This window comes from Tachyglossus aculeatus, chromosome X1, assembly GCF_015852505.1.
Source record: "Tachyglossus aculeatus isolate mTacAcu1 chromosome X1, mTacAcu1.pri, whole genome shotgun sequence".
Lineage (NCBI taxonomy): Eukaryota > Metazoa > Chordata > Mammalia > Monotremata > Tachyglossidae > Tachyglossus > Tachyglossus aculeatus.
The window spans coordinates 15,342,953-15,359,188 of record NC_052101.1 but is presented as its reverse complement, the minus strand read 5'-3'; the positions used below and the strand labels follow the sequence as shown (position 1 = coordinate 15,359,188).

General features: G+C 44.5%; 2 protein-coding genes across 3 annotated transcripts in view; both read left to right on the top strand.

Moving 5' to 3' along the window:
* Nucleotides 1-13,823, top strand: part of HEATR5B (HEAT repeat containing 5B) — a 108,748-nt gene extending 94,925 nt beyond the window's left edge. For both annotated transcript variants that reach the window (XM_038772110.1, XM_038772109.1), the window contains 4 exons: nucleotides 187-411; nucleotides 1,553-1,704; nucleotides 6,795-7,008; nucleotides 12,947-13,823. In XM_038772110.1, the coding sequence (XP_038628038.1) occupies nucleotides 187-411; nucleotides 1,553-1,704; nucleotides 6,795-7,008; nucleotides 12,947-13,251 (896 nt within the window). In that variant the 3' untranslated portion in view covers nucleotides 13,252-13,823. The remainder of the gene's footprint in view (nucleotides 1-186; nucleotides 412-1,552; nucleotides 1,705-6,794; nucleotides 7,009-12,946) is intronic.
* Nucleotides 13,824-14,769: 946 nt separating this feature from the next.
* Nucleotides 14,770-16,236, top strand: part of STRN (striatin) — a 140,953-nt gene continuing 139,486 nt past the window's right edge. The window contains exon 1 of the mRNA XM_038771664.1: nucleotides 14,770-14,884. Within this exon, the coding sequence (XP_038627592.1) occupies nucleotides 14,770-14,884 (115 nt within the window). The remainder of the gene's footprint in view (nucleotides 14,885-16,236) is intronic.

Sequence of the window (16,236 nt, the reverse complement as noted above, 5' to 3'; positions counted from 1 at the left end):
CGATTCTGCGCTTTCAAATTTGTTTTCAAATTCCGATAGTTATTAATAGTTTCAGGGTAATCCACTCGTAATGTAAGACACCACTCTTGAATTGTATTTTCGATTAAAAAAGAGTAAAAGGGAAAGGAGAGTTCTGTCATCAATTCTTACGATTACGGGGTGTATGTTCATTTGTTTTTATTTCAGGCTGTATGACAATACTGCCCACCATCCTGTTCCTTATCGCGAGAATTTTGAAAGACACGGCAATCAAGTCCGCGGATAATCAGATCCCCCCTCCGGTCAGCGCGGCTTTACAGGGGATTAAAAATATCGTGACTCTCCCACTGGTCAAGACCGACGAAACGAGCAAGCAGTGGACCGAACTGATTCGCAGTACCCTTGCTTGTATCCTGGAATATTCCCAACCAGGTAAGTCGGTCCAGTGGGGTTTTGCCGAAAGTCAGCCGAAAGCCTGTCTTACCATTCATTCATTCATTCAATCGCATTTCTTCAGCGCTTACTGTGTGCAGAGCACTGTACTAAGCGCTTGGGAAGTACAAGTTGGCAACATCTAGAGACGGTCCCTACCCTCAACTGGGCTCTTGGGTCCTTGGCTGTTTCTGGCTGTCCCGGTGGTAATTCCTCCCCAACACCCTTGAGACCCTCCTATTTCTTCCGCTTGGGAGAGGACTCTGCCACAGAATTGGTAGACGCGTCCCCTCCCCACAAAAAGTTTACAGCCTAGAAGGGGGGAGAGACGTTAAAATAAATTACAGTTTGGCGCGTAAGGGCTGGGGGGCTGAGGGTGAGGTGAATTCCTTTAGTGCTTAAAGGATGTGGATCCAGGTGCGGAGCTTGACGCAGAAGGAAGTGGGAGTTGGGGAGGGAAGGACTTAATCGGGGAAGGCCTCTTGGAGGAGGTGTGGTTTGAATAAGGCTTGGAAAGCCGGGAGTGTGGCCTTCAGGAAAATCGTAATGGTAATCGTAGTACCAAGGCACTACTGAAGTAGCTCTCCCTAAATTTCATTCCTAGACTATGACTTCTAGACTGTGAGCCCACTGTTGGGTAGGGACCGTCTCTATATGTTGCCAACTTGGACTTCCCAAGCGCTTAGTACAGTGCTCTGCACACAGTAAGCGTTCAATAAATACGATTGATTGATTGATTCCTTATAGTCCCCCGAGGTTTGATGATGATGGTATTTGTTAAGCGCTTACAACGTGCCAAGCACTGTTCGAAGCGCACAGATTTGCTGATTTAGACCGGATGAACTCCCCAGATACCCAGACTTTGGAGTTAGGAGCTGAAGCGTGCGCATTGGCAACAGTGACCAGGGAGCGTGCCGTAAGCCAGAGGTCTTCAAATCCAAGGCCCATGTGGGGCTTTCCGTCCTTCCTTTCACCCTCAGAAATGTCAGAAATGCCCCATCAAGGGGGGAAGAGCCCCACCTGGACTCCTCCCACGGGCTCACCGGGAATTTGTTCTCCACTGCAAGACTGTTTGCCTCGGCCCTCCAAATTCCTAAAGCACTTTCAAGTCAGCCTTCTGCCCTTTTTTTTTCCTTTTCAGATGATTCTTTGCCTACTCTTGATGAAGTAAGCATGCTTACAGCTATTGCACTCTTCCTGTGGTCTGCCAGTACCGAAATAATAGGAGTCCAATCGTTGCAAAACGGCTGCATGAACAGATTTAAAAATGCACTGAATTCCTGCGATCCTTGGGTAAGGCACAACTCAAAAGTTCTGAAGTAATGGAAGGCATTTTGGCCTAGGATGAACATTTCAGGTTGCTTCTCTTCCGGGGCTAAACAGGTTCTTCGTGATCAAACTGAACTTTACTAAAATAATGATGATGATGGTAAGCGCTTACCATGAACACTGTTCTAAGCGCTGGGGGGGATGCAAGGTAATCAGATTGTCCCACATGGGGCTCACAGCCTTAATCCCCATTTTACAGATGAGGGAACTGAGGCGCAGAGAAGTAAAGTGACTTGCCCATGGTCACACAGCTGACAAGTGCCCAAGGCGGGATTAGAACCCGTGACCTCCGACTCCTAAACCCGGGCTCTACCCACTGAGCCACACCGAACTTTACTAAAAGGCTGTCCTCGCTGATCAGTGTACTTGAAAATGCAACATTTGCAGTGTGACTTTTGAAAAGAGCTGAAAGAAGATCCTAGGTTCACATACTTTGGTTTTCTAGGGGATTCGGTGACTACTGCCTGCTGAGCCTCCCATTTTTATCAGTAGTCTTTAGAAAGTCTTAATTACCTTTATTTTATCGTTCACCACATTTGACCAGGCAAAAGACATCATGGGATTTAAAATACCACAGGAGAGATTTGTTCCATCTTCCTGCCCAGAAAGTGCTGAAGTACTAGAATCCACTATCCATGGAGGTTGTGCAAGCTCTTTCAGAAATTTCTTTGAGAAAATGATAGACGATTCCCTTCTTCAAATGACTTAAACGCATCTGTATAACCTCTTCCAGTGTCTTGCAGCACAGTGACTTTAAAGGAGCTCTGTTTTTAAAAATCTCAAATTTTAAAAAGACCTAGGAGTTTTACCCCTCTCTGAAGATCCCTGCCAGCTTCGGTCCTCTGGGATTTGTTTTTATTGTTTTAGTAGTGCCCATCCTGAGCACCCTATTTAAAGTCTTTCCTTCCCTTTAGCTTTTTTTTTTACAAGAATTAACTTTTTCTTAGGTGCACATATTTTTTCCCTCCCCATTTTGTTGTTTTTAAATTCTGCAAAACTTGACCTGTTCAGGTGTTGTTAATTGTTTGGGTACATAGAAAGAAAATTGCCTTTTTTAATGCACAAATGTGCTTTTAACACTATGAAGAATGAAAGGTGGCGAATTTCATCAGACAACTGTTTGCGTGGTTGCAAAAGGAAGGCAGTTCTTGAAAGGGATTCATGTGATCGATAAAGAAGAAATTGTGTTAAGTTTTCTTCTTGATGCAGAATTAGAGATTTTTACGTCATTTTAGACCAGTAATTTTCTATTGTCTACAAAACTCCCCTATTGCATTTTTCAGGGTTAAAAATACCAATCGTCATTTTTTTTTATAAAACTACTTATTGGCCAGAATTTTGGAACTTTTCATTAGTATGGAGATCGGTACCTCATGTTTTAAAGTAAGAAATCCTTTTTCCAAGCTTCCAAGGCAATCCTTGTTCAGTTTTGGAACATGCCTTTTAGGCGTGAGTACCTTCAATCGGCACATTTGATATAAGAAAAGAAAGGCTCAAGATGCCTACTGTTAATAAGGTAATTCACTTCCTAAGCCGGCCATGTGATCCTTTGAGGTCAAGAGTGAAAGGACACTTTGTTAATGAGGCTTTCCTGGCAAGTTCATTAAACCACTAGCAAACAACTCAGAGAACACCGCTTAGATGAAAAATAGACACTTTAAAATTTATCAAAAGCGAGCATTTGGGTTTTTTTGTATGGTATTTAAATGCTTTCCGTGTTTCGGGCACTGTACTAAGCCCTGGGGTAGATAAAAGATGATCAGCTTGGACGGAGCCCATGTCCCACACGGGCCTCAATGTCTTAATCTCCATTTTACAGATGAGGTAACTGAGACACAGCGAAGTCAAGTGACTTGTCCAAGGTCTTAGAGCAGACAAGTGGTGGAGCCGGGATTTAGAGCCCAGGTTCTTCCGCTTCCCGGGCCCGTTTTCTATCCATTAGGCCCGTGCTGCTTCCAGTCAGGTTTTTCACTTGACTTCCCGTGACCTTTCTTCCCATTCTTCTCAAGGACAACTGAGGGAAAGGTCGTTGCATCTTTTAGGTACTTTTCTCCCAACTGACCCTCCTCAGTGCCAATTAGCGGGATAAAAGAGATCAACATAGGGGAAAAGCACCTTCTAACTGCTCTTACCTCCACTTCCTCTTCCTTCTTTCCAGTTGCTCCTCAAGAGGTCTCTTGTCTGCTCTCCCAATTTTCCCCTTTTCCTTTGTGCTCCTGATCCCATCCCTTTTTACCCCTTGAAAATACTTGCCCTTCTCCTTTCCCCTCCTACTGTTGTCTTCAAACTCTCACTCTCCTTCTGCTGTCAAACACACTCGTTTGTATTAAAATGGCCTCCTCTGGATTGCCTTCCACCCTCCAACTAACACCTGTTGACCAGTAATCACCTGGTTTATTCATTCATTCAGTCGTATTTATTGAGCGCTTACTGTGTGCAGAGCACTGTACTGAGCGCTTGGGAAGTACAAGTTGGCAACATATCGAGATGGTTTCTACCTGACAACGGGCTCACGGTCTAGAAGGGGCAGACAGACAACAAAACATGTAGACAGGTGTCAAAAATCGTCGGAACAAATAGAATTATGGCTATATGCACTTCAGTAAGAAAATTAATAGAATAGTAAATATGTACAAGTAAAATAAAAGAGTAATAAGTCTGTACAGATATATACAAGTGCTTGGGGAGGGAAAGGAGGGAGGGCAGGGGGAGAGGAAAAAGGGGGCTCAGTCTGGGAAGGCTTCCTGGAGGAGGTGAGCTCTCAGTAGGGCTTTGAAGGGAGGAAGAGAGCTAGCTTGGAGGATGTGGGGAGGGAGGGCATTCCAGGCCCGGGGAAGGACGTGGGCCGGGGGTCGACAGCGGGACAGGCGAGAACGAGGAACGGTGAGGAGATTAGTGGCAGAGGAGCGGAGGGTGCGGGCTGGGCTGGAGAAGGAGAGAAGGGAGGTGAGGTAGGAGGGGGCGACGGGATGGACAGCCTTGAAGCCGACAGTGAGGAGTTTTTGCTTGATTCATAGGTTTACTCTACCTCTCTGACTGCTCCTTCTCAGTCTCGTTTTCTGGCTTTTCCTCAACTCCTCAGTTCTTAATAAGGCCTAGTTCTGGGTCTCTGTACTCTTTCTGATCTACTCTCTCTGGAAGTTCATCTCCATTGAAGCAGTAGTTGAGAAACCGTGTGAGCAGATGAATCCCAAATCTACCTTCCTGCCCCAATTTCTACTATTTATTCAGTATCACATTCCTTATTTTTTTTTTTTTTGGAGGGGAGGCCGGGGGTGGGGTTTAGGTTTCAGGACTGATTCCTGCAGAGAGCGGGGACGGATCGGTGCCCGACAATAATAATAATAACGATAATAATAGCAATGGTCTTTGAGCGTTTACTGTGCTCAAAGTGCTTACTGGGGGAAGCAGCGTGGCTCAGTGGAAAGAGCCCGGGCTTTGGAGTCAGAGGTCACGGGTTGGAAATCCATGCTCTGCCAGTTGTCAGCTGTGTGACTTTGGTGAAGTCACTTCACTTCTCTGTGCCTCAGTTACCTCATCTGTAAAATGGGGATTAAGATTGTGAGCCCCCCGTGGGACAACTTGTACTTCCCAAGCGCTTAATACAGTGCTCTGCACACAGTAAGCACTCAATAAATACGATTGATTGATTGATTGATTGACAACCTGATCACCTTGTAACCTCCCCAGCGCTTAGAACAGTGCTTTGCACATAGTAAGTGCTTAATAAATGCTATCATTATTATCATTATTATTATTATCAGGTACTGTCTAGGAGCTGGGGTAGATATAAGGTAATCAGGTTGGCCCACGTGCGGCTCCCAGTCCCCATTTTCTGGATGGGGTGGCCGAGGTACCGAGTAGTGAAGTGACTTGTCCAGGGTTACACAGCAGACCGGTGGCGGTGGCAGAATTGGAACCCAGATCCCCTGCCCCACCAAGAGGGGCGACAGCCGTTTCCAGGCTCTGGTCGCCTGGTGGCGCTGCGAGACGTGGGCCGCACGAACCCGGCCTCCTATTTATTGAGCGCCTACTGTGTGCGAAGCACTGTACTGAGCGCTTGGGAGAGCACCATATGCCATCAGAAGCAGCGTGGCTTATAATAATAATAATAATAATAATGATGGCATTTGTTAAGCACTTACCATGTGCAAAGCACTGTTCTAAGCACTTGGGAGGATTCAAGGTGATCAGGTTGTCCCACGTGGGGCTCCAGTCGTAATCCCCATTTTCCAGATGAGGGAATTTAGTGGAAAGAGCCCGGACTTGGCCAAGTTGGGAGATAGAATAATAGTAATGGCATTTATTAAACGCTCACTATGTGCAAAGCACTGTTCTAAACGCTGGGGAGGGTACAAGGTGATCAGGTTGTCCCATGTGGGGCTCACAGTCTTAATCCCCATTTTCCAGGTGAGGGAACTGAGGCCCAGAGAAGGTAAGTGACTTGCCCAAAGTCACACAGCTGACAAGTGGTGGAGCCGGGATTTGAACCCATGACCTTTCACTCCAGTGCCTTGTGCTCTTTCCACAGAGCCACGCTGCGTCTCCATGTTGCCAACTTGTACTTCCCAAGCACTTAGTACGGTGCTCTGCCCACAGTAAGCGCTCAATAAATACGATTGAATGAATGAATGAATGAGTCAGAGGACGTGGGTTCTAGTGCTGGCTCCCCCGCTTGGCTGCTGTGTGACCTTGGGCGGGCCGCTTCACTTCTCGGTGCCTCAGTTGCCTCATCTGTAAAGTGGGGATGAAGACTGTGAGCCCCACGTGGGACGGGGACCGGGTCCAACCCGATTTACCTGTATCCACCCCGGCACTTAGTACGGCACCTGGCACGTAGTAAGCGCTTAATCAATACTGTAATTATTATTATTTGTGAAGCCCTTACTATGTGCCAGGCACTGTATTAAGCACTGGAGTAGATACCAGCCAAGCACAGAGTGCTCTCAGTCTTAATCCCCATTTTACACGTGAGGTCACTTGAGTTTCAATATGAGGCAAACATACGAACAATAATAGTATGTGTTAATTAATAAAGCTTGTTTTCCTTTTAGGTTCAGGCCAAATGTTACCAACTTCTCCTTTCACTGTTCCAACACTCCAACCGTGCCCTCTCAACCCCATATATCCATTCACTGGCCCCAATCATGGTCGAGAAATTAAAAGCTGTGGAAAGGAACCGGCCAAACAGCAACGTAGAGCTTTTAGCAGTCCAAGAAGGGATCAAAGTCCTGGAAACATTGGTTGCCCTTGGTGAAGAGCGGAACAGTGAGTATTTTGGTCCAGAAATAGAATGCTGTACTATAGGTTCCATATATTTGGGAACAGAGAATGACAGTAAATTTTCAAAGGGTGGAAATCGTAAGAAATATCATTGTTCAGAAGACTAAGGCAAGCTGTATTGGGACAAAAATACACCAACAGAGATTAATGCGTTTTAGTGGCATATTATATGATATATATATATATATATATATATTATATGGCATATTTATATATATGTATATAAATATATACATATATATATATATACATTTATATTTTTAGACTTTTATATTAGACTTTTATATTTAGACATTTATATTTTTAGACTGTGAGCCCACTGTTGGGTAGGGACTGTCTCTATGTGATGCCAATTTGTACTTCCCAAGCGCTTAGTACAGTGCTCTGCACATAGTAAGCGCTCAATAAATACGATTGATTGATTGATTGATTTATATATGTATTTATATATGTATATATGTTTGAACATATTTTTTACTGGTTGTACATATTTATTACCCTATTTATTTATTTATTTATTTATTTTGCTTGTGCATTTCTATCCTATTTATTTTATTTTGTTGGTATGTTTGGTTCTGTTCTCTGTCTCCCCCTTTTAGACTGCGAGCCCACTGTTGGGTAGGGACTGTCTCTATGTGTTGCCAATTTGTACTTCCCAAGCGCTTAGTACAGTGCTCTGCACATAGTAAGCGCTCAATAAATACGATTGATTGATTGATTGATTTACTCTATTTATTTATTTGTTTGTTTTATTTGTATCTATCTATTCTATTTATTTTATTTTGTTAGTATGTTTGGTTTTGTTCTCCGTCTCCCCCTTTTAGACTGTGAGCCCACCGTTGGGTAGGGACTGTCTCTATATGTTGCCAATTTGTACTTCCCAAGCGCTCAGTACAGTGCTCTGCACACAGTAAGCGCTCAATAAATACGATTGATGATGATGATGATCTTAAAACGTGTCGGTAATAAGGCCACTTAGTCGCCTGGCCTTCTGTAGGAATTGTCTAACTGCTGTCTCAGAAAGAGTGAAAGTGTCTAGTGAAACTGTAAAGGCGTGCCCGTAATTCCAGTGTGCTCAATAAAAGTGATAGCCTAAGTTAAGGTTATCATTAATATTATATATATATATATATATATATATATATATATATATATATATATATATCATTATATATAATTTTACTTGCCCTGATGTTTCGATCACATGGAGATTGATCAGACATGTAAGGGAGGCTCACTTTGTTAAAAAAAAAATTGGGGGTGATTCCAAAGACTACACAAAGTGAAAGCATTATTCTGTCTTCTAATCTAACCTTTGTTAAACCCTAATTTCCCAAATTCAAGAATTCATCGGGTTACTGATAATTAGGCCTGTCATTTTTAACATTTGAAAGACTCCAGAGTAATTTTTAGGCCATGAGGCAAAAAATGCGAGGTATTTTATTACATTCTTATTACAGTTCTGCGATTTACATGCTCATTTTCCAAACGGAGGATTCCTAAATTGGGAAGCCTGCAGTTCAGCGCCCAGTTTTTGCCATTAAGCTGCTCAGTGTGTGTGTGACACTGCTGTTATGATTATGGTACTTGTTAAGTCAGTCGTATTTATCGAGCGCTTACTCTGTGCGGAGCACTGTACTCAGCGCTTGGGACTTCAATATAACGATACAACAGACACATTCCCTGCTTACAACGAGCTTACAGTCTAAAGGGAACTTACAGTCTGCAGTGTTAAGTGCTTACTATGTGCCAAGCACTGGGATATATACAAGATAATTGGATTGAACATAGGCCCCGTCTCACACCTGGCTCACAGTATCTCTATCATCTGTTGTTCACTTGCCAAGACCGTTTGCAGCCACGCGTCTGCTCCCGGACAAAATTTCAGTTATTATTTTCTGTTAGCCACAAGTTAATGTCTCTTCTATTTCTGTATGCTGCACTGAGGTACGATAAGATACCACTTACGCGGTATCTTGGAATATTGAATGTACTTTATTTTTAGACTGTAGTAGTCGAGTGAAGATAGGCGTCCCCGGGGACGGGAATCGGCAGTGAGTAGTAGTAGTGGCGGTGATCCCGATCACCTTGTAACCTCCCCAGCGCTTAGAACAGTGCTTGCACATAGTAAGCGCTTAATAAATGCCATTATTATTATTATTATTATTATTATTATCCCATTGTTCTATAATGGGTCTTTCAGCTTTGCCTGGGTCACGCGATCACTTCCTGGTATCATCGGTATCCCCGGCTCTTCTTAGAAAGACCGTCAAGTGCTTTGAGATACCACAGATGCGTGACAAAATTGTCTCTGGCCCAAAAAAGGGGAGCATCATCTGTAGGGTTCCCTGGACAGTTCCTCAATTGGCTGGCTCACAGTCTTCATCTCCATTTTACAGATGAGGTAACTGAGGCACAGAGAAGTTAAGTGACTTGCCGAAAGTCACACACTTCCTTTACAGCGGCCTAATTACCTCCATTCTCCTTTCTCCAGTCCTCATTCATCGATCCAGGCCTGCCAAGAGAGGAAAAAAAATAATAAACTGCCAGTGGTTCGTGTTTTTAAAGGGGCAGCTGAAAATTGCCAACTGTTATCCAGACGTGACGAATGGGAATGTGTCCTTGCTGTGTAGGACACAGCGCGAATGTTATAAATTGAACAAATTGCCTCTCTGAGCGACTGACCGTAACCACAGAAAGAGTCTATTCCCTTCCATTCCCGTTGGTTTCTCCTGGGCCCCGCTGTCGACATTCCAATTCCAATCTACACCTTTGCTCCCTGATTAAGGTGTTGCAATCCCGTAATGGATCCTAGCGTCGTTCAGAAATAACCTGGGCTTTTCCCGGAACGTTATCTCCGAGTCGCTGTTGTCATGAGGATTTCATTTGCTCTTGGTAACCTTTGGAGCTGAGAAAATCACCTGCCTTTATTTTTCCCCTCCCATATAAGGTGGTAAAATGAATTTACCCATAAAACTAGAGCTTGAGTTTGGGGCACCTGAGAACAGCGGATCGGTTCCCACAATAGCCATTTTTCCCTCCTAGCTGAGGGCTAGGAATGTTATCTCTGCCACTTAGCAGCAATGGGTCGCTCTTAAATATTGCACCTTCTGATACGAAGTACTAATAACTTTTTATCTCAGAGCAGAGTACTAGACCTTCCTTGGCCCCACCTAGATAATAGGATCAATCCAGACCACGCAAGCCTGTTTTGGATACAGCTTTTAATTTTAATAAATGCCATCATTATTATCATTATTATTATTATTATTATTATTCTCTGGGCCTCAGTTCCCTCATCAGTAAAATGGGGGTGAAGACTATGAGCCCCCCGTGGGACAACCTGATCACCTTGTAACCTCCCCAGCTCTTAGAACAGTGCTTTGCACATAGTAAGCGGTTAATAGATGCCATCATTATTATTTTTATTATTATTCTCTGGGCCTCAGTTCCCTCATCTGTAAAATGGGGGTGAAGACTGTGAGCCCCCCGTGGGACAACCCGATCACCTTGTAACCTCCCCAGCGCTTAGAATAGTGCTTTGCACACAGTAAGCGCTTAATAATACAGTGCTTTGCACATAGTAAGCACTTAATAAATGCCATCATTATTATTATTATTATTCTCTGGGCCTCAGTTCCCTCATCAGTAAAATGGGGGGTGAAGACTGTGAGCCCCCCGTGGGACAACCTGATCACCTTGTAACCTCCCCAGCGCTTAGAACAGTGCTTTGCACATAGTAAGCGCTTAATAAATGCCATCATTATTATTATTATTCTCTGGGCCTCAGTTACCTCATCTGCAAAATGGGCATTAAGACCGTGAACCTTACCTGGGACGGGGACTTTGCCCAAACTGATTAGCTGGTGTCTGCCCCAGCATTCAGTCCAGTGCCTGGCACCTTGTATGGGCTAAAAAAGGGCTTCCCCACAGCACCTGTATAGATGTATATATGTTTGTGCATATTTATTACTCTATTTATTTATTTATTTTACTTGTACATATCTATTCTATTTATTTTATTTTGTTAGTATGTTTGGTTTTGTTCTCTGTCTCCCCCTTTTAGACTGTGAGCCCGCTGTTGGGTGGGGACTGTCTCTCTACGTTGCCAACTTGGACTTCCCAAGCGCTTAGTCCAGTGCTCTGCACACAGTAAGCGCTCAATAAATATGATTGATTGATTGATTAAGAAATGCCATAAAATGACCTTTTAGACTGTGAGCCCACTGTTGGGTAGGGACCGTCTCTATATGTTGCCAACTTGTACTTCCCAAGCGCTTAGTCCTGTGCTCTGCACACAGTAATCGCTCAATAAATACGATTGATTGATTGATTAAGAAATGCCATAAAATGACCTTTTAGACTGTGAGCCCACTGTTGGGTAGGGACCGTCTCTATATGTTGCCAACTTGTACTTCCCAAGCGCTTAGTCCAGTGCTTTGCACACAGTAAGCGCTCGATAAATACGATTGATTGATTGATTGATTAAGAAATGCCATAAAATGACCTTTAGACTTTTAGACTGTGAGCCCACTGTTGGGTAGAGACTGTCTCTATATGTTGCCAACTTGTACTTCCCAAGCGCTTAGTCCAGTGCTCTGCACACAGTAAGCGCTCAATAAATACGATTGATTGATTGATTAAGAAATGCCATAAAATGACCTTTTAGACTGTGAGCCCACTGTTGGGTAGGGACCGTCTCTATATGTTGCCAACTTGTACTTCCCAAGCGCTTAGTCCTGTGCTCTGCACACAGTAATCGCTCAATAAATACGATTGATTGATTGATTAAGAAATGCCATAAAATGACCTTTTAGACTGTGAGCCCACTGTTGGGTAGGGACCGTCTCTATATGTTGCCAACTTGTACTTCCCAAGCGCTTAGTCCAGTGCTTTGCACACAGTAAGCGCTCGATAAATACGATTGATTGATTGATTGATTAAGAAATGCCATAAAATGACCTTTAGACTTTTAGACTGTGAGCCCACTGTTGGGTAGAGACTGTCTCTATATGTTGCCAACTTGTACTTCCCAAGCGCTTAGTCCAGTGCTCTGCACACAGTAAGCGCTCAATAAATACGATTGATTGATTGATTGATTAAGAAATGCCATAAAATGACCTTTTAGACTGTGAGCCCACTGTTGGGTAGGGACCGTCTCTATATGTTGCCAACTTGTACTTCCCAAGCGCTTAGTCCAGTGCTCTGCACACAGTAATTGCTCAATAAATGCGATTGATTGATTGATTAAGAAATACCATAAAATGACCTTTTAGACTGTGAGCCCACTGTTGGGTAGGGACCGTCTCTCTATGTTGCCAATCTGTACTTCCCAAGCGCTTAGTCCAGTGCTCTGCACACAGTAAGCGCTCGATAAATACGATTGATTGATTGATTAAGAAATGCCATAAAATGACCTTTTAGACTGTGAGCCCACTGTTGGGTAGGGACCGTCTCTCTATGTTGCCAACTTGGACTTCCCAAGCGCTTAGTCCAGTGCTCTGCACACAGTAAGCGCTCGATAAATACGATTGATTGATTGATTGATTAAAAAATGCCATAAAATGACCTTTTAGACTGTGAGCCCACTGTTAGGTAGGGACCGTCTCTCTATGTTGCCAACTTGGACTTCCCAAGCGCTTAGTCCAGTGCTCTGCACACAGTAAGCGCTCGATAAATACGATTGATGATGATGATGATGATGCTGAAAACCCCAAACTCTGCGATTTTCTGAACTGAAGCTTTGGCGTTTCTGTCTTTCAGGAGTGCAGCTGCTTGCCCTCAATTTGTACTTCCCAAGCGCTTAGTCCAGTGCTCTGCACACAGTAAGCGCTCGATAAATACGATGGATGGTGATGATGATGCTACAAACCCCAAACTCTGCGATTTTCTGAACTGAAGCTCTGGCGTTTCTGTCTTTCAGGAGTGCAGCTGCTTGCCCTCTTAGTTCCCACTCTGATCTCGTATCTGCTGGATGAAAACGCTTTTGCTTCAGCCGCTCGGGCCTCCAAGGACCTGCACGAGTTTGCCCTGCAGAATCTGATGCGTATCGGCCCCCTCTACCCTCACGCCTTCAAGACGGTGATGGGGGCCGCCCCCGAGTTGAAGACGCGCCTGGAAACGGCGGTGAGGGCCAGCCAGGCCAGCAAAGCCAAGGCAGCTGCCCGCCAACCGGCCCCCGCCACCCACTCGGCCCCGACAATTAAACTCAAGACGAGCTTTTTCTGAATTAACCCTGCCGCTCGTCTTCCTTCCCGATGATTCCAGGCCCCCGATCGGTCCTGACCGCCGCGTCTTTCCCCGTTTTGCTTCGGTCGTATATTGGCGCTGCGACATTTTTGCAGCCGCGTTGTAGACTTTGGTTGACTCGTGCCTTTTGTCGTGCGTGTGAGTCCGGATTTGTTTGGAAAGGGGGGGGATAATGTTGCTCTCACCGTGTAGAAACCAAGCCTCGGTCTTGGAAATGGAAATGAGTTCGAACATCCCCACCGCGCCTCTACCTGAGCCTGCCTCCGACTTTACCGAAGGACAGCCAGGCAGAATTCGCCATTTTCCGTGGGAGGCATCAGTGGCAAAAGCAATCCAAATTTAAATTTTGAAATCAACCAAAATGATGTGTGGAAACGAATTCGTTTTGGGGGGACCGTCTATAAATGAAATAGATTCAGCAGATTTCCATAATATGCTGCCTAATTGACAGTTGTCTTTTCTGGTCTATCACCTTTCTCCTCCGGATGAAATGACTAAATTATTGTTGACTGTATCATTTAAAATAATTTAAAGAATAAAGCGATCTCGTTGCAAATTGTTGCGGTTGGATCTCCGTAGTGTTGATATTCTTCTTTTCTTTGGTCCTTACATTTTTCCTCAGACGTATTCTCCAGGTGTCAGAGATGCTCCATATGTGTGCTTCTTGCTCCCTTTTTTTTTTTTTCAGTGGCGTGTATAAAGTTAGAGAAGCAGCGTGGCTCAGTGGAAAGAACCCGGTCATGGGTTCTAATCCTGACTCTGCCACTTGTTTGCTGTGTGACCTTGGGTAAGTCGCTTCACTTCTCTGGGCCTCAGTTCCTTCATTTGTTAAATGGGGATTAAGACTAAGCCCCTCGTGGGACAACCTGATCACCTTGTATCCCCCACCCCAGCGATTAGAACAGTGCTGGGCACATAGTAAGCGCTTAACAAACACCACCATCATTATTATTATTATTAAGCACTTACGATGTGCCAGGCCCTGGACTATCATCATCATCAATCGTATTTATTGAGCGCTTACTGTGTGCAGAGCACTGTACTAAGCGCTTGGGAAGTACAAGTTGGCAACATCTAGAGACTGTCCCTACCCAGCAGTGGGCTCACAGTCTAAAAGAGGGAGACAGAGAACAAAACCAAACATACTAACAAAATAAAATAAAAAGAATAGATAGGTACAAGTAAAATAAATAAAAAAATAGAGTAATAAATATGTACAAACATATATACAGGTGCTGTGGGGAAGGGAAGGAGGTAAGATGGGGGGGATGGAGAGGGGGACGAGGGGGAGAGGAAGGAAGTACTAAGCGCCAAGGTGCTTACAGAATGATCGGTTTGCACACAGATCCCGTCCCACGTAGCTCTCCCGGTCTTAATCCTCATTTTACAGGTGAAATAACTGAGGCTCAGAGAAGCGAAGTGACTTGCCCAAGATGACACAGCAGACAAGCGGCAGAGCCGGAATTAGAAACCAAAAACTTCTGGCTCTTAGACGACATGTGCTCTTTCTACGAGGCCACACCGCTTCAGCTTGGTGGGCTACAGTCCTGTGGCATCTGGCTGCTTGGGATCAGTGGCACTCTTCCTCGTCAGCCTTCGCTAAACACAAAGGGTAGAGAACTTTTGAGAATGTCACCCTGCCCTGTTTGCCTCCACCGCTCTTAGGCATGAGGAGAATAATAAAAATAATAATGGCATTTATGAAGCGCTTACTACGTGCAAAGCACTGTTCTAAGCGCTGGGGAGGTTACAAGGTGATCAGCTTGTCCCACGGGGGGCTCGCAGTCTTCTCTATATGTTGCCAACTTGTACTTCCCAAGCGCTTAGTCCAGTGCTCTGCACACAGTAAGCGCTCAATAAATACGATTGATTGATTGATTCATCCCCATTTTACAGATGAGGTCACTGAGGTCCAGAGAAGTGAAGTGGCTTGCCCAAAGTCACACGGTTGACAAGTTGGCAAGTCCTCTCCCCTTCCCCATCCCCCCAGCCTTACCTCCTTCCCCTCCCCACAGCACCTATATTTATGTATATATGTTTGTATGAATTCATTACTCTATTTTATTTGTGCATATTTATTCTATTTATTTTATTTTGTTTATATGCTGCCAACTTGTACTTCCCAAGTGCTTAATACAGCGCTCTGCACACAGTAAGCGCTCCATAAATACGATTGATTGATCAATAGCACTTACTGAAAACCTCCTGCATGCAGAGCATTGACCTAAGAGCTGGCTCAGGGATCCTGGGATCTAATGAAGAGGAATGGATCTTTCTTGCCGTACCCCCTGCTGAAATTCCTTCTTACCGTGGGGATCCGTGTTTTGGAGAAGCAGCGTGGCTCAGTGGAAAGAGCCCAGGCTTTGGAGTCGGAACTCATGGGTTCGAATCCCGGCTCCACCAATTGTCAGCTGTGTGACTTTGGGCAAATCACTTCACTTCTCTGGGCCTCAGTTCCCTCATCTGTAAAACAGGGATGAAAACTGTGAGCCCCCCATGGGACAACCTGATCACCTTGTAACCTCCCCAGCACTTAGAACAGTGCTTGGCACATAGTAAGCGCATAACAAAATACCATCATTATTATTATTATTATTATTATTTAATGTTTCATCATTCCCAATGCGTCTGCCTCCACTCCCTTCCACCCAACTTAATACTTACACCAAGGGGACAGGGACCGTGTCTAATCCCTACTTGCGGCTTCTGTCCCAGCACTTAGTACAATGCTCTGCACATACTTGCGTCTTCTGTCCCAGCACTTAGTACAATGCTCTGCACACAGTAAGCACTTAATAAATTATTAGTTTCTTCTTCCGTGCTGTATCCAGCTGTCCTGCGTTATCGAAGATAATAATAATAATAATGATGACATTTATTAAGCACTTACTACGTGCAAAGCACTGTTCTAAGCGCTGGGGAAGTTACACGGTGATCAGGTTGTCCCACGGCGGGGGGCTCACA